General features: G+C 41.0%; 1 protein-coding gene across 2 annotated transcripts in view; it reads right to left on the minus strand.

The window, feature by feature from the left end:
* Window positions 1-454: 454 nt before the first annotated feature.
* CLPX (caseinolytic mitochondrial matrix peptidase chaperone subunit X) overlaps window positions 455-24,744 on the minus strand; it is a 47,721-nt gene continuing 23,431 nt past the window's right edge. Inside the window, exons 5-14 of one of the 2 annotated variants that reach the window (XM_075896912.1) lie at window positions 22,614-22,773; window positions 16,614-16,655; window positions 14,967-15,143; window positions 11,402-11,566; window positions 10,968-11,056; window positions 10,214-10,378; window positions 7,929-8,228; window positions 5,858-5,950; window positions 5,456-5,562; window positions 455-1,680 (exon numbers count right to left, since the gene is read on the minus strand). In XM_075896912.1, coding sequence (XP_075753027.1) covers window positions 1,590-1,680; window positions 5,456-5,562; window positions 5,858-5,950; window positions 7,929-8,228; window positions 10,214-10,378; window positions 10,968-11,056; window positions 11,402-11,566; window positions 14,967-15,143; window positions 16,614-16,655; window positions 22,614-22,773 — 1,389 coding nt within the window. In that variant the 3' untranslated portion in view covers window positions 455-1,589. The remainder of the gene's footprint in view (window positions 1,681-5,455; window positions 5,563-5,857; window positions 5,951-7,928; window positions 8,229-10,213; window positions 10,379-10,967; window positions 11,057-11,401; window positions 11,567-14,966; window positions 15,144-16,613; window positions 16,656-22,613; window positions 22,774-24,744) is intronic. The other variant, XM_075896913.1, reaches the window with a different exon arrangement.

A 24,744-nucleotide genomic window follows, 5' to 3' on the forward strand; every position in this document is an offset into this window, starting at 1 on the left:
CAGTCTACTACCTGTAAAAGGAAAATAAAGTTACGAAAATTGGAAGTTTGATCATTCTCTATGAGAATCTACAGTAAACTAAGTACGCTTGCTTTTCCTGGAAGTCTCCTGAACCCTGAGAGCAGCCTTTCCTGAACCATTATTGGTTTAACCAGAAGAAAACAGAAATTGCAACATCAATTCAGTTGCATCTGGTTAAAATCAATGTATTTTATCTGTTCTATACAAGCATGCACATACTGCCTGACTGACTTAAACCCATGTTAATTTTGAACTATGAAGACATGAAGGCATGGGACCAAGATAACTGTACCCATTCTGATCTAAAACATTCACAGTATTCCTACACTAAAAACTGTAAGTGTTAATGCAATTTATCTAGTTTGACTAAAAAATTAACAGAAATCACCATAATTTAGAGCCACATATTGCTAGGAAGAACAAAACATTGATGTAGTTGTCATATATTTTAATTTCTGAAATAATCAAAAACATACAAGTCCTTTAGTGCTTTACAAATACTTTCCTAAAGGAACAAGTTAATTAGAGTGTAAAACAAAGTTAGGGCTTTTTTGCTTTGCTGAAACTCTAAAACCAAGCGACAAAGAACACAAGAAGCAACACCAGCATTTAAGCATATAACTTAAAAAAGCACTGTCATGTGAACAGTCACTATTGATTACATCAAAAATACTATACATTCACTTTTTTTTTCTCTCAATGTTATAAGATAGGTGGGCAAATATCTGGCACCAAAAAACTGATGCATGATAGTTCCAATACTTCAAACAAAATGTACTATATAGAACATTAATATTTAAATTTTTAGGCCAACATTGTAATATCTGAATCCATGGTCTACTACTTCCTGTAAATTGTTTCCTTCCAAAAGAAATTCAGACTTCTAGTTCCACTTGCTCTCAGTATTTGAAAGGTCCATTAAAACCTACATGTGATGCTAAGGTAAGTAAATAATATGACATGGTATTGCAGCCAATTATTATAACAATTTAGTGTTACATTTTAGCCTAGTTGCATAACATGTGTATTTTTTTCTCAAAATCCAGTTTCTGGGGAATTTTTCATGACAATGTAACAAGTCTCTCCAGCATCCATTTGGGTTCCAAATGGACATAAACCTAACACTGGCATTTACAGTGAATGAACTTAACCCACGTGAGTGAAATATATGCAAAATTAATAGTTTTGTTATCCTCTATTTTATATTAAACTTGTTTGCCCATTTATAGAGTAACATTATTGTACAATTTAACGATTGGTGACACCTGCATTTTTTAAGTAACATCTTTATTGTATTCTAGAATTTTTGTTAAAGCACATTTAAAAACTGAACATAATGTACAATTTATATTTGAACATTATGCTATTAAAGTCCAAATAATGTCCTCTGAATAAATCAATGTGATGTTACAATAAAATACATGATCTGATTTTTTAAAAATCCAAGTTTTTTGACCATGTATTATATATCCAGGATAGTTCCAACGCTTTTATTATCAGACTAGAATGCCAGATAATGATCTTAAAAATGACCAAGCACACAATATGCAGGAGAACACTGACACTATTTAATTGTTTGCAGCATCTGCTTGACGAGGCCAGCCTTCTTCTTCAACTCCTGAGTCATACTCCTCTTCAGATGAATCTTTAGTTGGAGCCCTACAATTAAAAAGAATTGATCACATATTTTCCACTTTGAGAGGAGCATCCAGGTAGGATTACCATGGCTCCTGACAGACCAGTACTCCATAAAGCATTATTTCAAGTTGGATAGAACATAATGTGGTGTTTTAAATACTGTTCTCAAAAGTCTCTTGGGAAGGTAATTCACTGATTAAACCCTATTTTATTTGCTTGATAATTTTTCCTTCTGTGCCATTCCTTATCACAAATCCAACAACCAGAAATGATCTACAGGGTGAAGTTTAACTTTCCAATAAACATCACAGGCTGCCAGTTATTTTACAGGACATTTTCTATTAATGTAACTATTACTGAAGATGTCATGCTCTTTAATTAAATAATTTTCTCCTTGGGATCCCAGACAGCCATTTTGAAAGAGCAAAATAGTGATCTCAGCACAGCCTGACTTCACTCATACCAGGCATGCCAGGTCATGCTGTGTGAAGCAACATGGCATCCTCTGCATACTAGGCATTGGCTGATGGTGCAGCTCCAAATCCCAGAGCTCAAACTGTTGGTGTAATGAGTCAGTCACGAGTTGGTAGAGTCATGTACATGCTACATCAGTTGGTAGAGTTGGTAGAGTCATGTACATGCTACATCAGTGATGGTGCTCAGCTCCTAAAACCTTAATGGGGTGCCCATTCAAGTGGGACAATAGGTTGACTAAACTTCTCTGCAGTGAAAGGCAAGTGGAAAATCCCCAAAGATGACAGATATCGGGGTGACGTAGCAGGTGTTTAAAAAGGACTCTCAGGTAGAACCAAGGGCAGGCTTTTGGACAAAGCAATGGACAGGGGCATGCCTTTGTAGCAGAGGGCCCTCTTTTACTGATGGATCTGCTGAGGATGAGGAAGCTAGCTGCCTTAGGGGGGTGGGGAAGAATGACACACTATGATTTTGAGAAGCCACATGTAGAAGAATACCCCAGAAAACTGTCCTAAGCCTAGGAATGCTCTAGAGTGGAGAGGAAACAGACAGGGAAAGGCATACAGATTATAGTGTCTAGATCCACCTCTCATTCCATCCAAGTAAAAAGTAATTGTGTTTACAAACCCATATAAAGCCTGTGGAAGGGTCTGTTTTTCTCACATGTCCCTGAAGGGGCGACTTGTAAAACCACAGTACCTAAAGTACTCTGGGGGAAGTCATTGCAGAGAAGTTCAATGAATTCTTCACTGCAGAGAATGTGAAGGAGATTCCCACACCCAACATTCTTTTCAGGTGTGAAATCCGGGACAGTCCCTCAGATTAAGTTGTTAATGTGAGATGGTTTTGGAACAAATTGATAAGTTAAACAGTAATAGGTCACCAGGAACACATTGTATTCACCACATTTTCTGAAGGAACTCAAATATGAAATTGTAGAACTAACAAATGTGGTATGTAAGCTGCAGAAGAAGGTGGGGTGCAGAAGGGTGAAGGAGGGGTCATGGGCCAGGTCGCAGTTGCATTTGGGCCAGGAGAGAAGTGCTGGGTTCAAGGCCATCCCTCCCCTTGCCACAGCAGGCTGGCGGCCAGGCTAGTTGGGGGTGAGGCAGCCCTCTTTCCTGCCTTGGGTATCTGCACAATGTTTTTAACTAGGCAACTGCGTGGCCTCAGGGAACTTAGATGTAATGCAAATTATTAAGAAAGGCCCCAGAGACAATCTTGTAATTACAGGCTGGTAACCCCAGCTTAAGTACTAGGCAAATTGGTTGAAACTATAGAATCATAGGGTTAGAATGGACGGCAAGGGTCATCTAGTTTAACTCCTTGCCAAGATGCAAGCTTTATTGTGTCTAAATCATCCAAGACAAATCGCCATCCAGCCTCCGATTGAAAGTCTCCAGCAACGGAGCTTCCATAATCTCCCCAAGATGTCTGTTTCATTGTTTTACTATTCTCACAGTTAGGAAGTTTTTCCTGCAATTAAATCTAAATACAATAAAGAACAGAATTATCAGACACATCGATTAACAGTTTTTTGGGGAAGAGACAACATTGCTTTTATGAAGAAATTATGCCTCGCCAGTCTATTAGAATTCTTTGAAGGGGTCAAAAAACATGTGGACAAGGGTGATACCGCGGACTTGAACTTTCAGAAAGCCTTTGACGAGGTCCCTCACCAAAGGCTTTTAAGCAAGGTAAGGTGCAATGGGATAACAGGGAAGGTCCCATCACGGATCAGTAACTGGTTAAAAGACAGGAAACAAAGGGTAAGGATAAATAGTCAGTTTTCAGAGTGGAGAGGTAAATAGTGGGGTCCACAGCCATCTGTACTGCAACTTGGGATGTTAAACTGCGGGTAATCAGTTAATCGAGTAGTTGATGGAATTTCCATCAGCTACTCAATTAGTCAATAAGGGGGGGAACTGCAGAGCTGCAGTAGGGTCAGCTCCCGGCCCAGGAGCTAACCCCATTGCAGCTCTGACTTTTAAGAGCCAGCAGGCTCTTAATACATTTAAAAAGCAGAGGTGCAGCATGTGGGACCGGGCGCGAACCGGGAATCAGCAGCCCCCTGCTACGCCTTTGCCTTTTTGCCGGGGGATGTTATGAAGGCCAAAACTATAACTGGTTTCAAATTAGATAAGTGTCTATAGCCAAGATGGTCAGGATGCAATCTGGTTCCTGCCTCTGGCTGTCCATTAACCTGCAACTGCCAGGTGCTATGACTGGACAACAGGGATGGATCTCACAATAATTGCCCTGTTATGTTCATTCCTTCTGAAGCATCTAGCATCATTGCAAGACAGGATACTGGGCTAGGACAACTTGGCCACACGATCCCATTTCCAAGGAGTAACAAAAAATGTGTACACAGGAAAGGTGTCAAGAAGCCAACAAGAGAAACTGTGCTGCTGCTTAGAGACCAAGGGAAGCTTTAGAACACATGGATTCAGTGCACAAGGCTCAACAAAGCAACCTAATAAATGTCCAGCTAGAGGGAAATCTACTAGTGCTGTGTTATATTTCCATTACACAGAAAAGGAAACTGAGGTACAGAAGCTCTGCACCTTCCTGAAGGTCACACAAGGAATCTTACCAGAAACAGGAACCAGGAAACCTAACTCCTAGTCCTGCATGTTAAACACAAGACTGTCGGTTCCTCCCTTTGTCATATCATCTATTTAGACTAAGAGGAAAAATCCCAGGTCTAATAAAGCCATTAAATCTTAGCAGAATTAAAGTAGTAATTTCCAACGGAAATGTAGCCAATCAGCCACCTACCTGCAGGACCACTTTTTATGCCACTTTTTTCATCACGTTGGCAAACAATACTCTGCCATGTGAAAAATTATATCAAATATATTTTGAAACACGAAACTATTTCCTAGTTAATCAAATTCAGCTATTTCCAACCAAATTCCATACCCCCACTCATCTAAATAGCCTTAGTGATATATTCACAACTCATCATGTACTTTTTGTTCTGTTTCTAAAGAAACACACACACAGTGGGAAGAGTTAAGAATAATGTAATACATTTAAATTTAAGTTACAAAATAATGTTTTAGATTTAAAATACAATATGTAACAATAGTAATAAAAATAAAACATCAGTAGTACAGAATATCCATTAAGTGCCCTGTACCTACCAACTATGTATGGTATACAACACGAAGTCAGAAGATTATTTTTGGAACAGGTATGTATGGAGAATTTTATTTTGTTTAAAAAAAACACCTGGATGAAGCAAAGACTAACAGACAGCTATAAAGAAAACTGTCTAGACTATTAATCTGTTCTGTAATTGCAGTTCCTATGTTACCTAATGTATCCTGGTTCTTTTTTGCCTTCCACAACTTCTTTGTCAACTTCCACACATATAATGTCAGAATTGGGTACTTCAAACATGGGCTCCAGCAACAACTTTTCCTACAAGCAAAGAGAACAGTATTACACACACAAAAGCAAAAACAAAAAAGACGGTATACAATGACTTGCACACAAGCAGTTCTGAGTCTCCCTTCATAATAGTGGATACTGTACTAGAAGAAATCTGACTAGCCATTGTCATTAGGAAGAAAATTACTCTGTAGATCTTAACATCCCATCTACAGATTCTTTTTAAAGCATAAGTTGTGTTGCCAAGAACACTACTTACATTCAAAATACATTATCTACACTAACTGAGTCTGATAATACCCCCTAAAAAAGGCTGCACACTTACCATGATAGATCTAAGACCTCTTGCCCCAGTCTTTCTGTCTAGCGCCAGTCTGGCTATAGCCTTCAATGCATCCTCAGTAACAGTCAATTCACACTATGTACATAAGAACATAGTAAACTTCATTAAATATTTCATTTGTAATGTTCCTAAATCAATGATTTGCCCATATTTTAGCAAAAATACATTTTGCAAAATAATTTAATAAAATTACTATTTAAATAGCTAGTTCATTAAGTAGCACTTCTATTCATCTTTGGGAAATGTCTCATCTTCTGCTCTTGTACTTTCCATCTTTCTTTTAACAGGTATCTTGGATTGTGCAAGTAAAACAAGAAAATTAAGGCTATATAAATGCTAATGTGTATTAAAAACAAGCACAGGACAAATCTGCACCTAGTTTTCAGGGCTGTGTTGTCATGAACTGACTACAATATTATGGTATGCAGATAATTTTCAGTTTGTTTGAATTTTCAATAAAAATCTTTAAGTACAGGTTGACCCTCTCTAGTACAGTTCCCTCACCCTCTCTAGTACAGTTCCCTCAGGACCTGATCAGTGTTAAACCAGAGAGTTGGCCGAACCACAGGACACCAGAATTGTCTTGCAGCATTATCAACACTTCCACTGCTTATTGGACTAGACCTAAAAAACAGCACAGAACACTGAGAGCCAGGACTGGTGGCTGAAAAACTTTATAGGACCCTGGGAAACTTGGCCACACCCATGATAAATGGACATCCGGCTAACTCAGTGGTTCTCAACTTGTTTCAGTCCACGGACCACCAGGCCAATCAAAAAATTTTCGTGGACCACCTCCAGCACATGTAGCACAGGACAAACAATACAGCAACCGCTCAGCATGACAGCGGCAGCTACACTGACGCTCAGGGCCTCAGATGGAAGTTACTGGCAACACGACGCGGTTGCGTCCTAGGTCAGTTCTGCTGATATTAATAAAATGCGATATTTACCCAATTTCCACCCATATGACAGCACTTTTCGTGAGCAATGACAGACCAGAAATGTAACTACTAAAACGCATATCAACAGAAGACCATTATATTGACAACTTTTTGTTTTGGCTCCCACCCGCAGGCTGCAAACAAACGTGTTGAGTAGCCCTGCACTAGGGGGTGGCGGCCCCTGCTTGCTAGGATCACCAACTCCCTTCTTGCAGGGAGTAGGCAACCCAGCTCTCCCCCCGGCCATTGGGGGAGGGCCAAGCTATAGCCATGCTAGCCCGGGCCCTTTCTCTCCCCCCCCCGCCCCCCCGGCCACCCTGGACACTTTCTCCTCCTTCTACCCGCACCAGCCCAATCCCTTGCTGCTCCTTGCCCCACCAGCTTTCCTCTTTTCTCCTCCCGATCACACCACACCCCACTCCATCAGCCTGGGCCCCTTCGCACTCTCTGCCCACACCAGCCCTGCCGCCTTCTCCCTCACACCCCCAAATCCTCTGGACTCCTTCTCCCGAACCCCCAGCTGAGCCACCCCAGGCCCCTTCTCTTCCCACCAGCCTGAGCCCTTTTTACCTCCCCATCCCTACCCACCCGGGCCCTCTCTCACCCCTCCCACCCCTTTTCTCCTGGCCGCTGTGCGCCAGGCCAGGCTCTCCCCCCACCTCTCTCTGAGGACTCGCAGGCCCCAAGCGGCAGCTGAGTACTGGGGAAAAGCAAGAGAGGGAGGGAGGAAACAGGTGGGATGCAGAGTGACATGATGACGTCACTATTGTCCCGCAGGAAAAGGTTTTTTTCTATATAGAAAGATGTGTACACATTATTCATTAAAAGACACCTGATAAATGTATTAAGTTATTGCTAACCTCATTATCACTGAAAATTAAAACTCCTGGCACCAAACCAACTAAACTAAAGTAGTCTCCGAGGCAATGTATATGGATTCTCTAAATGAGTGGGGATTTTTTGTAACTCCCATTACTTACCATTCTTGGATAAGACAATGAGAATATTTTCCCTAAAGCATAAAGCAGGCAGTATATCTTTATACTGAAAAATCTTTAACATTAAATCCATAACAAGAATACCAAAAGACCCCCCCAAAAAAGTCAAACCTTATCCATGCTGAATAATGCCTGGTATTGAGGAATCACAGCATTTCGTGGCTCAGTAAGAATCCGTACAAGTGTTTTCTCATCCAGACTATGCAAGGGAACCACCACAGGTAAACGTCCCACAAACTCTGGAATCATGCCAAATTCAATGAGATCTCTGGCTTCCACATGCCGCAACAAGCGATCTTTTTCTTCAATATCTTGTTGTGTATTGGACTCCCCACTTATGTTAGCGAGGTCAGCTGCTGCAGCAGCCCTTCTGCCTTTCCCCAAATTAGATGGCGTGCCAAAACCAAGATACTGAAAAACATTGAATGTTTACAAAAAAGCTATAGGTATGTACTTGCTTCACATAAATCTGGTTGCATATGCATATTGGAATACACCAGTGACAATACATTGAAATGATCCACTCATTATAATTTAACTGTTTAAAGAATATAGTATAAAGAGCTTTAATTTTAATGTTGTATGAATTAACAGAAACCTGTTGCAACATTTAGATCTCTCAGCAAGACATTAAAACATAGGGAGAACTAATGATAGGCTCCGAAAAAGTTATACATTTTTCAAAATTAAAATGTGATTATGAAGTAGCTATGTGATATGAGTACCTTCTAACAACAATAAAAATTCTCTTTCAAAATGAAACAGATGAACCTCTAATAAAAAGTGACATTAAAAAGCTTTACAAATTACCCAGCAAAGCAAGTGGGAGTTGGAAGTGTAAATATCTGCTGCAAATAGGAAAGTTGTAGACAACAGAGTTTTATAATGTTTTATGTAATGTGCTTAATGAGTAGAGTGGGAAAAAATGTTAAACAACTAACTCTGCTGACCGCCCTTCTCTAGTGAGCAGGGAAGAACAGTCTTCTAGGCCCTTAATAAAGATCCATTGGGAAAACTGCTTGTGATTGCATCTAATGTCAAAAGCGAAAAAGATCAGAATTTTTGTGAGTCAGCATGATCACACTGTTGCTCTTAGGAGTAATTAGAATACAGACTGTGTTATAAAGAAAATATAATGAATGAATGAAAAGTTTGTATTAATAGAAGCTTTGTATTAGGAATTAGATGGATACCTTTTGTATGAACAGTTGTGTCCCTCTTCCAATGTGTGGAATGACTGTGTAGTTCCTAGGGAGGGGGGAGTGAATGGAATGTGAGTGTTTGGAGAGATAACAACTTGTAGGCCCAACAGTTTCAGAGTCCACACATTGGAAGAGGTGAGGTGGGGCTAGAAGACTCAGAGGCGTCAAGGTACCATAAATTGAGGCCTAATGCAAAGCAGACTGACTGAGGACATATGGACGGCCTTGGAGTGCTAAGAAGCAAGCACTCTGTTACAAACAAGACAGCCTTGAAATAACATTGGGAAGGAGACACCAACATACTGATGTCAGAGTAAAGAATGACTCCCAGATAAACAGATATTAAGCAGAACAGATGGTGATTGATTAAGAGCTGACAAAGCAAAATGCATAAACCTGAATGGGAGAAAAGTCCTATAAAAGATGGAGCATTTTGCATGAATCTCCGGGTATCATCTTGTCACCATCAGAGCGTCAATCCAGATCGAGAGAAGGCCCGCTCCTCCCCTTCGCATTTAACTTGCCTGGCCAGTAAGTTTATGAGAGCAACAGACTGGTAAACCTTAAGCAATGACAAGACTGGGGGGGGAGGTGGGGGCACCTTGTCTTTATAAAGCATCTGCTAACTGGTTTTCTACTGTATTCTCAGTAAATGTGGCGTATTGCATTTTCCCGTGAAAAAAATCCTGTGTGCTTCTTATAAGCATAACAAAGTGACACAAAAATATGGCCCTAAAGTAGGCTTATTATGTGATTCAAAAAAGAGCAAAGTTGTGTATTGCTGATAAGTAAGGAGGACTCAATATAATCAAGGAGTGTGAGTGTGCATGTGTGGCATCTAAAAGTAATAACTGGCATGTATGGCTGGCAGACTGACCAGCAAAAACTTTCCGTAAGTTTCCAGTGATTGTGCTGCTTCAAGCTTTTTACATATCTTACAGTATCCTACATTTAGCAGAGATGTGATGGTAGGACAGGTCCCCAACTACACAGGTACCCAGTTTTCAAAAATTAAGGGACAATACAACACTTTGAAAATTCACTTTTTAGCACTAACACTCAGTTTTCTAGGTGTAGTTAGAGGACACGAAAAATACATATAATCCTCCCAAAATCATTAGCAAAAAGAAGACAGTGACTAAGAACTGTTTTAATACAACTAAGAAGAGTTATTCTAAAGCAATGTGTTCTCACCTTTTCATTTTTCCTCCTGCTGATGATTCTGTCAAGACCATTAAAGGCACCAGAAGCTACAAAGAGGACATTTGTTGTATCAACCTGCACCGTCTCTCCACGTAGTTTACGGGAATTTTTTTCTGGAACATTTACTATTGTACCTTCTAGTAACTTTAACAAGCCCTAAGTAAAAACAAAGAGGTAAAACTAGTACACAGACTCCACATTATAATTTTTGAACAAAATGCATATGAAATCCTGTAATCTACTCTCAGTGGATTCAATGAGACTGACCAATTGAACATGACAAACAGGACTTTCTCCACAGATCCAGAGTACTTGAGAGTTTTACCCAAGGCCACATCAAGATTTGTTGGCAGAGATGGAAATAAAACCTAAATCACTCATCCTCTATATACCACTTCCCATATGAGAAACTATTTCTAAAAGTTTTCAAAATTTCTCCATAAGGCATCAGTATGAAGAGTTTTTGAAAAAGTGAAAAACAGCATGTAGTGTTTTCCAGTTTATGTAACTTCATACTTGAAATCAACCTTATCTGCTTTCTAATCAAACAATACCACTGAAGATCTTCTGGGGCTAGAGGACCAGAGAGCAGAACAGGGCTAAGAAGCTTTTAAGTAACCCTAGAATTGAATTTAAAAAGTCTATACACGTACAGTATCTGCAACATTACAAGACTAAATCAGGGACTTTAAGTACTTTACCGATTTGACTGACAATGCTGAAATCAAAATAACTGTTTTCTTACTTGTTGGACGCCTTCTCCTCCTACGTCCCGCAACTGATGAATGCCTGGCACACTGCCAATCTTATCTACTTCATCCAGAAAAACAATTCCTGAAGAACAAGGAATATATTTAGGAAAGATGCCATTTATAAGACAGAAATATAATCCCAGTACAGCGAAGACTGCTATCTTAAATAGAAGAGATTGCTATTGCAATGTTACAGAATGCTGTATGTTACATAAGCAACTTGATGGATAAGTAATAACTTGCTACACCTATTTTTAAAATTAATTTAGTACGTTTTTAAAATTCTTATCAAACAGAAATAAAATTCAAGTATATGTCCCAAGAATGCTCAACTATTAACATGATTTTTGGCACCAACTTGCACAGTATTTAATTGAGTAATGCATATTTTGTGGCCAAACTGCAGAAAACACATGGTCCAAGTTACCTTGTTGAGCTTTTTCTACATTGTAGTTGGCATCTTGCAGTAGTTTTGCAATAACAGATTCAATATCTTCACCTACGTAACCAGCTTGAGTTAAGGTAGTACAGTCACAGATAGCAAAAGGTACATCAAGGCATTTAGCTAGAGTTTGAGCCAACAGCGTTTTACCTAAAATTAAAAGAAAATACTTGTTTTGTAATATTCATAAATTCTTTCTGTGGAAGTATATAAGACAAGCATCTTCTCTCACTAGCATGGTGTACATCATCATCAACCAGCTAAACTGAAGCCAATATGTTAATATAGTCATTTAACGTTTTTTGAATAAGCTAGCTTTGTCAAACAATGTATGCTGACATATTTTGATCCTGCCAAGCTGCATGCATTTTAATGACATTCTATTAGTTTGCTTATGGTCCCCTATGATATATAAACTGAAGTTAGCAGACATTTGTTTATATACTGCCACAGTGTGTCAGTATAAATGAAATATTAAGTTACTGCCATTCATCTGTTAATTTTCAGGGCACTGTGCAAACCCCATCTGTTTATTCAGGTACAGTGGTCTAGCCACACTGACTCAGAGAGTACTAAGCAATATCCTATTAAGTTTGTATTTTTATGCATGTTTACACAGACAAGTGAGAGAGACTGTAAAAACTAGGGATGTTAGGAAGCATCTAATTCAGTAACCGTGTAGCCGGCAAAAATTGTTGGTTACACAATCAACCACTGCGGCTCTGCATAGAAAGGATCTGCAGAGCTGCAGTGGGGGTAGCTGCATGATCTGGCATGAGCCGGGACTAAGCCAGCATGCCTGCCCGCCAGCTGTCAAAATACTTAAAATGCAGAACCGCAGAAGCGAAGGGGGTTGCGTGTAGCCCATGACATTAACCCATAAGCATTCTCTTATCAGTTAATTGTTTAACCAGAGACACTATTACATCCCTAGTCAAAACTGAAATGTTTCCTTTTTACCCACCTTATGCCAGCTATGCCTTATGAAAGTATTTTTATGATTGTTCTGGAAAACTGCCTAAGCTTTATAGTACAATTGATTTTTGACCAAAATGAGCCACACCACATTTCACAATAAACATTATGGAGGTAGCTGTGGGTAACACCAGATGGCCATGTGTATTCTTGGACTTAAAGACATTTGAAAATATGATTTGCAGGCACCATTATCAGAACATACAAATTGTTCATGGTACTTTTGTCTCTTAGTATAATGATTACAGTCAACATTATCCTGTGCTTGAAAGAAATTATAGATGCTTGTACGCATCTGAAGTGCAGTAGAAAGCAAACTGGATCAGCCAGATGTACAGAGCCTCTCTTCTAAACCTGTGTAATGTGAATTTTTACTTCAAACATAAGCTGGTAGTATCCAGGTCTGAAGGGCAAAATTAAATCCCAACTTTAGTCAATGAAGAAAACCTATTTCCATCTACTTTTAGTTGAACTTCAAAATCCAGCATGATTCAATATAGATGCATAGCATTTGTTTAGGACAAACACATATAGTTATATCCTGCTGTTTTTCCCGTTAACAGCTGCAGCTGCCCAAAAGAATCACAAGAAACTGAATTTCTTAAAACAGGAACTCAAACTGGGTTTGAGGGATATAAAATTACAAATTTTAGAGATCTAATTTGGCCATCCACTGCCATGGTAGAATTGTATTTGATGAGCATCCTCAAAAATGTGTCAAATGAAAAGCTTCCAGACTTCTTTATTATATATAAATTAACTGAAAAGAACCCTTTGTAAATATTTGTTCTAAAATAATTGTGTCAAGTTTTTGTAGCTCCATAAAAGAGATTTTGTATTGATTTGTCAAGCTCCATAAAGAACAGGAATTTGATACAATATTTTCCCCTGTAGAGAAGCTTCATACAAGCTAGTCCTCTATAGGATATATTTAGATCACTTGACGGGTTTTAAGTCTAGGACTAGGACAAGAACTTCCGCCACATAGATGGAAGTCAAGCCCATTTATGGGAGTTGGAGTTTAGGAGTATATGGAATTGTGGTAGTCTAAAAGATTGTGAGGGGAAGAAAACAAAAATGTTTTCAAACCTACTAGTCACTTTTTCTACCAATAGATTTATGTTACTTCATGGTAATCCCCAGGTCTAATCTGACTTTTGAGATTCATGTGCTGCCAAACAATATGTCTGTTAATGGACACCTATTTTAAGATGTTACAGAATATTTAGAGATGGTTTTGGCCATAGTGTTTTAACACACACATGTCTTGCCTATACAATGCCACAATTTCTGTATTTGGGTCCACTGAGTAATCAAAATGTAAAAGCATCAAGTATCTAAAAATCCCCAACATCTAAACACCTTCACCACCCACAAAAACGTTACTTCATAAGACAACATATTAGGTATGTTCATATAGCATACTGTGTCTTATGAACACCTTTGGAGTCTACTATTCTTATGAAGCTTAATCCTTTAGAGAAAAGATTTGTGTTTAACTGAAACATTCAGACAAGCTTGCTAGTCAGCTATGCAGAAGGCTTTGCAAGTTTTATTTGTGGCATCCTTACAACTTGCCTCATTCTCTCAAGTAGAGTATATTACATGTATTGTCCCCTTTTAGATATCTTCCTTTTAACTACAACAGTTAACAAAATCATTCAAAACACAGGACTTTGGAATAACAGGGGACTTCAAATATCTAGGCATCTGCTGGGAAAACAAGCCTGCAGAGACACATTGTCTAACAAATTCTTGGAACACGTTGGAGACGATGTTTTATTACAGAATACGGAGAGTGTGACTAGCAGAGAGGCTGTTCTAAATTGATTTTGACAAATAAGGAGGAACGGGTTGAGAATCTGAAAGTGGAAAACCTCTTTGGTGAAAGTGATCGTGAAATGATAGAACGTCTCAGAAGGGTAGCTGTGTTAGTGTGTAACTTTAAAAACAATGACAGTTCTGTGGTACACTTGAGACTGACAATCTTATTAAGTAAAACCCACTTCATCAGATAAGCTCATGACCCAATACATTTATTAGTGTCTAAGGATTGCTCATTGTTTTTATGAAATTAGAATTCATGATTCTAACGGAATTGTAAGAGGAAAAACAGCAAAATAAAGACAATGAAATTCAAAAAAGCAAACTTTAGCAAACCCAGGAAATTGATAGGTAAGATCCTGTGGGAAACAAGCTGTAACAAAGTCAGGATTTTATTCCCCTTTTTGTGTTACATGTGATTTCTACTGTCCTGTAGTAAGGGTGGGGACATCATAGCTTCAAGTACATAAAAGACGGTTATAAAGAGGAGGATGAAAATTTGTTCTCCTTATCCACGGGATAAGTAATAAAGGAGTCCATATTGCTGGAAAAGGTTGGGAGCCACTGGTCTAGACAACACTAGGCCCTGCCTAAGTACAGGGGACTGGATTATATGACCTTCTGAGGACACTGCACCCTCCTACATTTCTATGCCTCTATGCCATGCTTTCCTTCACACAACTGGTAACAAAATATTTTAGCGTTTCTGTTCCCAAAGTACTCAGCTCTACAGAAGTGTTAAGTTACATACCTGACCCAGTTGGTCCAAGCAGCAAAATATTACTTTTTTCAAGCTTGATATCATCGTGGTTTGAATCTAGTACTTCGCCTCCTCGTTTCTCCTGAGGCATCTGCTGGTTCACTTGTTGCTGCATTGATGCTCCCAAAGCATTGCCATGGGGACTTATTCCAGCAATCTGCAGAAGTTCTGAAATTAGCAATAGGAGCACTATTTGAGAACTAGGTTTAACTTGAACTGGTAAGGTCCAACACTACTGCTCAGAACATAAATAAAATTGTAACTGATGGTTCTTGTAATCTCAGTGCTTTGTTCTGCGAACCTACCTATGAAAGTACAGGATTCCATGAAATATAGCATAAACAAAAATGGAGGGAGGAGGGGAGGCGCTGCATTCACATATGGTTCCACAAGCAAATTTTTACATATTTGAAAAGATACTTAAAACAGAAACAAAGTGCATAGCGTATAATGTTTAACTGATCTGACTAAAGTGGGATTTGGGCTAGGGACCGCTTCAGCCCACTGCAGCAGCCTCCAGGGCTCCTGCCCACAGCCCCACACGGTGAGGCTGGCTGCTGGCTCCCAGCCCCGCTGGAACAGCCCTTGCCTGCTGCAGACAGAGACTGCTCTGGAGGAGAGCATCCCTCGCCCACAGCAGGCCCATATTAGACCAGCCCCACTGATTACTGGTTAACCAGAACTGGCAAGCAGTGATGTTTATCTGTTAACCAGTGGCCCGGTCACATCCCTAATAAAAACTCCTAATAATAATATATGACCTGCCTGTGAATATTTAATGGTAAACTGAGGTCTTTATTTTTTAAAACCTTTTTAAAATTCATTAGTACTGCAGTGCCAACAGAGAGATGGAAGAGTAAGCTGGATTTCATTTCTTCTCATCCATCAAAATAATTGTAACTAGTTCCAATTGCAACATAGAATTTTGTAATTTAAGAAAATCAAATTGACCGGGTGTAATCAGGATTATAAATTGCAGAAGCCTTATTACTTATGAAGGACGGTGCAAGAGCCAGAAAGAACCTAGTCTGAAAGTCAGTTTGCAATTAGGGGGGAAAAAAAAAATTTACTTGTGAGCTGAGCAAATGTGACCAGGTGTCAATGAGCCTCAACTTGGAACCAGACAATGCTATTTTGACAAACACTTTTCAGAGTACAGCTACATTGTAGCAAATGTATTAATCGCATGATTAATATATTAATGTATTAATTGCATGATTAATGCTACAAAAACTGACATTAGGCATTACCTACTAGGCAGAGATTCATATTTCCCTTTGCCACATACAGTTCATATCAGATAGAAATTGACAGGACGCATACCTTGCTCAAACTTAGTAAACAAGTCTAAACTTTCGCTCTCTTTATCAAGGTTACTACTTTGTACAAATGCTTATTTAGAAACTTGTGAGTTAACATTTTACCTGCCCTCTATGTAGAATTATATACAAGGTCAAATTCTGTTCACTTCAGTCAGAAATGCTCATTTAAAAAAAAAAATCAATGGATTGCTTGTCTGGATAAAAGCAAACAGGATTTGGCTCATACATTTCTACCAAATCACCACTAAACTCCTATTCTAATGTTAATTTCTAAGGGTAGATATTGCAGAGGAGGACATGAGGAGAGTTCACTTACTTGTAAATCTGTACTCATCCTCCCGTCTTCTTATTTCTAATTCTAAGAGAGAGGATGAAAACAGTAATATAAAAGATTATATTTGCTCCACCTCTTGCCCTCTTCTGAATACATTTCATGGTGTAATCAGCGTATTAAACAAAAAAATCCCCATGTTCAATTTTATTTCTGTTAGTCTCTATTTGGGAATATTTAGTCTTCTAAAATTGACTACATGCGTCTTCTTAATTATAATTAATTAGCTGTTTATAAATCAAAATCTTAAAATACGAGACAATTAGTAACAAAACCATACTGCATTTAATCTGTATTATTAATCTGAGATAAAATTATTCTACATATTTAGAAAGACTCAATTATAATTGTTAATTTTAATCTCTCTGTGGCAGGAAGTATCTCTGTTCTGTGTTCACATAGCAGCTAGCACAAGACCCTGGTCTGTGACTAATAGTGTAGGGACAACTGCAATACATATAAATGATAATACAATTAGAAATCAGAGACATTTTTAAGATACAATGCAAACAGTGTGAACATGATCAAAGCATTTTTGTATGCAGTTAGCATATTAAAATTTAAGATTTCAAATGAGAATAACTCTATAAATCAGGGGTCTCAAACACATGATTCGCAGGGCCATCTACTGCCCGAATATTTTCGCTATCCCTGCAGTCTGGAAGGAGCATGTCCATACCCATCCACCAAACCCCACCCCTTCCCCTTGCTCTGTCTCCTCCATTATGTCCCTTCTCCTAAGAGACACAGCCCAGGGATTACGAAGGGGGCCTAGTGTGGGGCAGCAGCATGGATTTGACTCTACTGCACTCACCATGGTCATGGGAGCTGTGGGGAAGCAGAACACATGCAACTCCTGCCACTGCGGGGGGGTGGGAGGTGTCCAACCCCTGCTGCTGCCCCATGCCAAGCCCCCCGGTAATCCCGAAGGCTCTGTTCGGGGTAGGGCGGGTGTAGAAAGAGGTGGGAAGAGGATGGGTACACTACCCCTCAGGCCACAGGGACTTCCGGGCCAGATCGTGAAAATGCTTGGGCCATAGATGGCCCATGGGCAATGTTCCCTCTATGCTGCTCAGCAGCACAGCTTCACAGAGGCTCAGGGCTCCATGAACAGAGCTGACAGACTGGGCGGGGCTGAGTAATTTTACCTGTGAAGCAGTGCTGCCCCACAATTTAGAAGGAACACTGCCCATGAGTTTGAGACCCTTGCTATAAATCAAACTGAGCCTTGAATCAGTTGCCAACGTTTAATCTCACTTCTAAAAATATAGTCAACTGATAGTACTTCATAACTAGTGTACCGCTAATGCACTGCCAACAAGTAACCTCATATGAACTTGTTGGCTATATAACAATATTAAGCTGACCAACCGTTTCTGTTGAATTAGAAGCAAAAATATGTAGCTATTTATTCATTAGGTTACACTACATAGAATACAATTTCTGTCTTACATATCCCCCTTAGTTGTTTGCCTGCATCTTAACACTGAATCAGCTGCTCAAGTAGAGAAGTAAATTAAAAAGATGTTAATAGGTTCACTTCAGAAAAAATATCAGATTCCTCTAAAGAAGTGCCACCAACAGATGCTGAATATTTAAATAATTGCTATAGAATTTATATTTAGTCAAAAGGTAAAGGCACATTGTGTGGTTAAAAATCATTTTAACACAGAACATAAGAAAATGTAAAATTACGTTAAGTTAATGAGTGTTAAAAGTTAGTTTACTTTTCATCATTGATGTTGCATCTTTACTTTTTCATATTACTCAGCTTGACCAAGACAATTCACTTTTACTGATTCTCATGCACGTACAATGTTGCAGCATATGAAAAAGTAGTTATAAACATTTCAGAAAATGTAAATAAAAGCAAACTTTTTTATTGAAATATATTAATGATGGTATTCACATTAATAAGTTTTTTAAAAGGTTTGCTTTTCCCTAACATAAGTGCTGCATGTGCGGGACTGGGAGATGGGTTGGAAATGGGGGGGGACTACGGCCTATAATGGCAAGGAGAAAGGAGGGTCAGGGCACAACAGGGAGGCAAGATCAAATCAGTATCTTAGATGCCTATATACAAATGCGAGAAGTATGGGTAATAAGCAGGAAGAACTGGAATTGCTAACCAATAAATACAACTATGATATCATTGGTATTACAGAAACCTGGTGGGATGGGACACATGATTGGAATGTTGGTATGGAAGGGTACGGCTTGCTCAGGAAGGACAGACAGGGAAAAAAGGGAGGAGGGGTTGCCTTGTATATTAAAAATGTACACACTTGGACTGAAGTGGAGATGAATGTAGGAGATAGCTGTGTAGAGAGTCTCTGGGTTAAGCTAAAAGGGGTAAAAAATGAGGGTGATATCATGCTAGGAGTCTACTACAGGCCACCTAGCCAGGTGGAAGAGGTGGATGAGGCCTTTTTTAAACAATTAACAAAACTATCCAAAGCCCAAGATTTGGTGGTGATGGGGGACTTCAACTATCCAGACATATGTTGGGAAACTAACACAGCGAGGCACAGGCTATCCAATAAGTTTCTGTTTCAGAAGGTTGAAAAAGCTACCAGAGGAGAAGCTGTTCTGGATTTGGTTTTAACAAATAGGGAGGAACTAGTTGAGAACTTGAAAGTGGAAGACAGTATAGGGGACAGTGATCACGAAATAATAGAGTTCATGATCTTAAGGAAAGGTAGAAGGGAGACCAGCACAATTGAGGTAATGGATTTCAGGAAGGCAGATTTTGATAAGCTCAGAGAACTTGTAGGTAAGGTCCCATGGGAAGCAAGACTGAAGGGAAAAACAACTGAGGAGAGTTGGAAGTATTTCAAAGGGACGTTGTTAAGGGCCCAAAAAGCAAACAATTCCGCTGTGTAGGAAAGATAGAAAATATGGCAAAAGACCAGCTTGGCTTAACAAGGAGATCTTGCACGATCTCAAAATAAAAAAGGAGTCATATAAAAAATGGAAACTAGGACAACTAACAAAGGAGGAATATAGGCAAGCAACACGGGAATGCAGGGGCAAGATTAGAAAGGCAAAGGCACAAAATGAGATCAAACTAGCTACAGGCATAAAGGGAAACAAGAAGACTTTTTATAAATACATTAAAAGCAAGAGGAAGACCAAGGACAGGGTAGGCCCACTGCTTAGTGAGGAGGGAGAAGCAGTAACAGGAAACTTGGAAATGGCGGAGATGCTCAATGACTTCTTTGTTTCGGTCTTCACCGAGAAGTCTGGAAGAGTGCCTAACGTAGTGAATACAAGCAGAGAGAGGGTAAGTTTAGAAGATAGGATACACAAAGAACAAGTTAAAAGTCACTTAGGAAAGTTAGATGTCAGCAAGTCACCAGGTCCTGATGAAATGCATCCCAGGATACTCAAGGAGCTGATAGAGGAGGTATCTGAGCTTTTAGCTATGATCTTTGAAAAATCATGGCAGACAGGGGAGATTCCAGAAGACTGGAAAAGGGCAAATATTGTGCCCATCTATAAAAAGGGGAATAAGAACAACCCAGGAAACTATAGACCGGTCAGTTTAACGTCTGTCCCAGGGAAGATAATGGAGCAGGTAATTAAGGAAATCCTATGCAAACACTTGGAAGGTAATAAAGTGATAGGGAATAGCCAGCATGGGTTTGTGAAGAATAAGTCATGCCAAACTAATCTGATAGCTTTCTTTGATAAGATAACGAGCCTTGTGGATAAGGGAGAAGCGGTGGATGTCATATACCTAGACTTTAGTAAGGCATTTGATACGGTCTCGCATGATATTCTTATTGATAAACTAGGCAAATATAACTTAGATAGGGCCACGATAAGGTGGGTGCATAATTGGCTGGATAACCGTAGTCAGAGAGTTGTTGTTAACGGTTCTAAATCCTGCTGGAAAGGGATAACAAAGTGGAGTTCCTCAAGGGTCTGTTTTGGGACCCGTACTGTTCAATATCTTCATCAATGATGTAGATATTGGGATAGAGAGTACGCTTATTAAGTTTGCAGATGATACCAAACTGGGTGGGGTTGCGACTTCTTTGGATGATAGGGACATAATTCAAAATGACCTTAGCAAGTTAGAGAAATGGTCAGAGGTAAACAGGATGAGGTTTAATAAAGAGAAATGCAAAGTGCTCCACTTAGGAAGGAACAATCAGTTCCATACATATAAGATGGGAAGCGACTGTCTAGGAAGGAGCATGGCAGAAAGGGATCTAGGGGTCATAGTGGACCACAAGTTGAATATGAGTCAACAGTGTGATGCTGCTGCAAAAAAAGCAAATATGATTCTAGGTTGTATCAACAGGTGTGTTGTAAGCAAAACTCGTGAAGTCATTCTGCCGCTCTACTCTGCACTAGTTAGGCCTCAGCTGGAGTACTGTGTCCAGTTCTGGGCGCCACATTTCAAGAAAGATGTGGAGAAATTGGAAAGGGTACAGAGAAGAGCGACAAGAATGATTAAAGGTCTAGAGAACATGACCTATGAAGCCAGGCTTCATGAACTGGGCTTGTTTAGTTTGGAAAAAAGAAGATTAAGGGGGGACATGATAGCGGTTTTCAAATATCTAAAAGGGTGTCACAAGGAGGAAGGAGAAAATTTGTTCCTCTTGGTTTCTGAGGACAGGACAAGGAGTAATGGGCTTAAAGTGCAGCAGGGGAGGTTTAGATTGGACATTAGGAAAAAATTCCTAACTGTCAGGGTGGTCAAATATTGGAATAAATTGCCAAGGGAGGTGGTGGAATCTCCCTCTCTGGAGATATTTAAGAACAGGTTAGATAGACATCTGTCAGGGATGGTGTAGGTGGAGCTTGGTCCTGCCTTGAGGGCGGGGGGCTGGACTCGATGACCTCTTGAGGTCCCTTCCAGTCCTATTATTCTATGATTCTATGATATTTGTCTACACTGACAAAATTATTTAAGGAGCCAATAATGAAATCTTCATGCCAGTATCACACACCATTAAATTCATCCAAAGTTTTACACACACAATGGATGCTTAAATTTATTACAGATCCAGATACAGGCAGTCCCCGGGTTACGTACAAGATAGGGACTGTAGGTTTGTTCTTAAGTTGAATTTGCATGTAAGTTGGAACTGGCGTCCAGATTCAGCCGCTGTTGAAACTGACCAGCAGCGGCTGAATCGGACACGCCTGAGGCAGAGCAGCTGGGGTGCTGCTGGATTTGTCCCGCAGCGCCGCTCCTCAGAGCTACTGGACCAACCCAGCAGCACCCCAGCTGCTCTACCCCAGGCATCCCCAAGTCAGCCGCTGCTGAAACTGATCAGCGGCTGATTCCAGGAAGCCCGGGGCAGAGCAGCTCTGCCTCGGGCTTCCTGTAGTCAGCCGCTGATCAGTTTCAGCAGCGGCTGACTTGGGAACGCCTGGGGCAGAGCAGCTGGGGTGCTGCTGGGATGGTCTAGTAGCGCCGCCCCTCGGCGCTGTGGGACCAACCCGGCAGCCCCCCAGCTGCTCTACCCCAGGCGTCGGCAAGAAAAGCCTGGTCTGCTGGGGGGGAGGGCGCACTAGCTGCGCCCCCCCCAGCAGACCAGGGAGATGTGGAGCGGCTTTTCTCTCCGCGGAGGACGTGGGCGGCGGGACCGCGGCGCGTCTCGATGGTCCCGCTGCCCGCGTTCTCCGCGGAGAGAAAAGCCTGGGTCTGCTGGGGGGGGGGGGGGGGAGGGAGGGGTGCACTAGTTGCGCCCTCCCCCCCCCCCCCAGCAGACCAGGGAGACACGGAGCAGTTTTTCTCGCCGCGGAGGACTCGGGCGGCAGGACCGCCGCGGTGCGTCTCGGCGGTCTGCTGGGGGGGGGGGCACAGCTAGTGCGGGGTTCCCTCACCCCGTTCGTAAGTAGGGACCTGACGTAAGACAGATCCACGTAACCCGGGGACTGCCTGTATAACAATATTGAAGCAGCACAAGTAAAGTCCACAGAGATAATACACTTTATAATTGAAAAAATATGAAACACTGTACAAACCTCTAGGTGTTAAAGACGTTTGCTTTTCAACTTCAGCTTGCTGTCTCAAATTAGCCGGGATATTGTTGTATATTCTTTTGTAATGATTGTACACAGCGACTGACAGCACCTTCTTGGCAAAAGATTGACCAACAACATACTTGTCGAGGTAGTTGTATATCTGAAAAATAAAATTAAACTTAATAAAAACAACAATTACATTTCTAAGCCACCCATGCACCATAAAAGTGTTAATTTGTGCCTGTTGCATCCTATAACACAGACTACAGATATCTAAAACTGAACCAAACAGGAGTTTAAAAGATCAAATTTTGAAAATATAATAGATAAAAAGAGTTGAAATCCAAGGCTCTGGATCACAATGTGCATGGTCCATAAATGGAGGCCTATGCGAAGGCCATGTCTACGCTGGCAGTTACAACGCCACTCACAGAGCAGCAGGGAAAATGCTATTGGGTGTCCACACTGTCAGCCACCAACCCAGCAGCACGACCACAATTGTGGCGCTGGCAGAACCTTAGGGAGCAGTGCATTCTGGGCAGCTATCCCACAGAGCACCTCTTCCTCTTCTGTTGCAGAGGTTAGTGGAAAGGCGGAGGGGAGGCATGGAGCATTCTGGGTCCTGTCCCAATGGCCCCTAGTGCATCGCTTCACAAATCCCTGCGCATCTGTCTGCATTTTGCGCCATCTTTCAATGGCTTCAGTGCTGTGCACCCTGCCTCCTTGGTCTGTGGGAATGGATCCATAGATGTTGATGAGAAACACCGAAAGTTCTCATAACACATCACGAAAGGCATGTGAGTTATTCCTGGAGCTGCAAAGTGATGATGAAGAGTCCATGCATCAGACGTATGGCATGAGATTTCCTGTGGTGTTCACGGAGGTGCTGACAACAGCGGCACGCTGCTTTTGGGCTTGGGAAACAAGCACTGAGTGGTGGGATCACATCATCATGCAAGCCTGGAATGAGCAATGGCTGCAGAACTTTTGGATGGGACTGTGCTCTGAGCTCATCCCCACCCTGTGGTGCAAGGATACGCTAATGAGAGAGCTGCCATGCCAGTGGAGACGCACGTGGTGATCACACTATGGGAACTGGCTACTTCAGTCAACTTTTTTCTTGGTCACCAATCAGTTTGGAGTGGGAAAGTCGACTGCTGGACTTGTGCTGATGGAAGTATGCAGGGCCATCAACCACATCCTGCCCCAAAAGACTGTGATTCTGAGCAATGTGCCTGAAATTGTGGATGGCTTTGCTCGGATGGGCTTCCCAAACTGCAGTGGGATGATAGATGGCACTCACATTCCAACTCTGGCACCAGGCCACCTACCCTCTGAGTACATTTACCATAAGGGGTATTCCTCCATGATTCTGCAAGTGTTTGTGTATCATTGTGGGCACTTCATGGACATTAATGCCAGCTGGTCTGGAAGGAGCATGATGCTCACATTGGCCTGTTTAGGATGCAGCAAGCGGTGACTTTCTTTGTAGACCAGAAGATCGCTGTGGGGGAAGTGAAAATGCCCACTGAGACCCTGACTACCCCTTAATGCCATGCCCAATGAAACCATACATGGGAGTTCTGACAGCAGCAAGGAGCAGTTCAATAACAGGCAGAGCAGATGCAGAACAAATGTGGAGTGTACTTTTGGCTGTTTGAAAGTCTGTTGGCATTGTTTATACAGGAAGCTGAACCTAGTCGATGACAAACATCCCTACGATTATCGTTGCAATAGGAAGGATGAAAGTTTGAACAGCCTGAGACCAGAGCTATTAAGAGGAACACAGAACAGTGCCTTAAGGATCAGGGATGCCTTGAACTTGTTGCCATGCATGGGAGTGCAATGGCTGCATTGCTAGGCGGTTACTCTGATTGGTCTGTGGACTGCACTTAGAGCTGCAGTGACCATTGCTTTGCTGGGGTATGCTTGCTTGCTTTCATGTAACGGAGTAAAGATTGCTTTGAAACATTTATTTAATTTATTAAACACAGTAAACATAGGACACACGTGAAGCATGAAACATCTGAACTGCTTGGGAGGGAGGGGATGGAAGAGGCAAGAGGTGAGGCATGCCCCAAGAGGTTCACAGGTTTGTATTTATCTAAGTTTCATATGCAGCCCTGCCACC

The sequence above is a fragment of the Pelodiscus sinensis genome, chromosome 14, assembly GCF_049634645.1.
Source record: "Pelodiscus sinensis isolate JC-2024 chromosome 14, ASM4963464v1, whole genome shotgun sequence".
Lineage (NCBI taxonomy): Eukaryota > Metazoa > Chordata > Testudines > Trionychidae > Pelodiscus > Pelodiscus sinensis.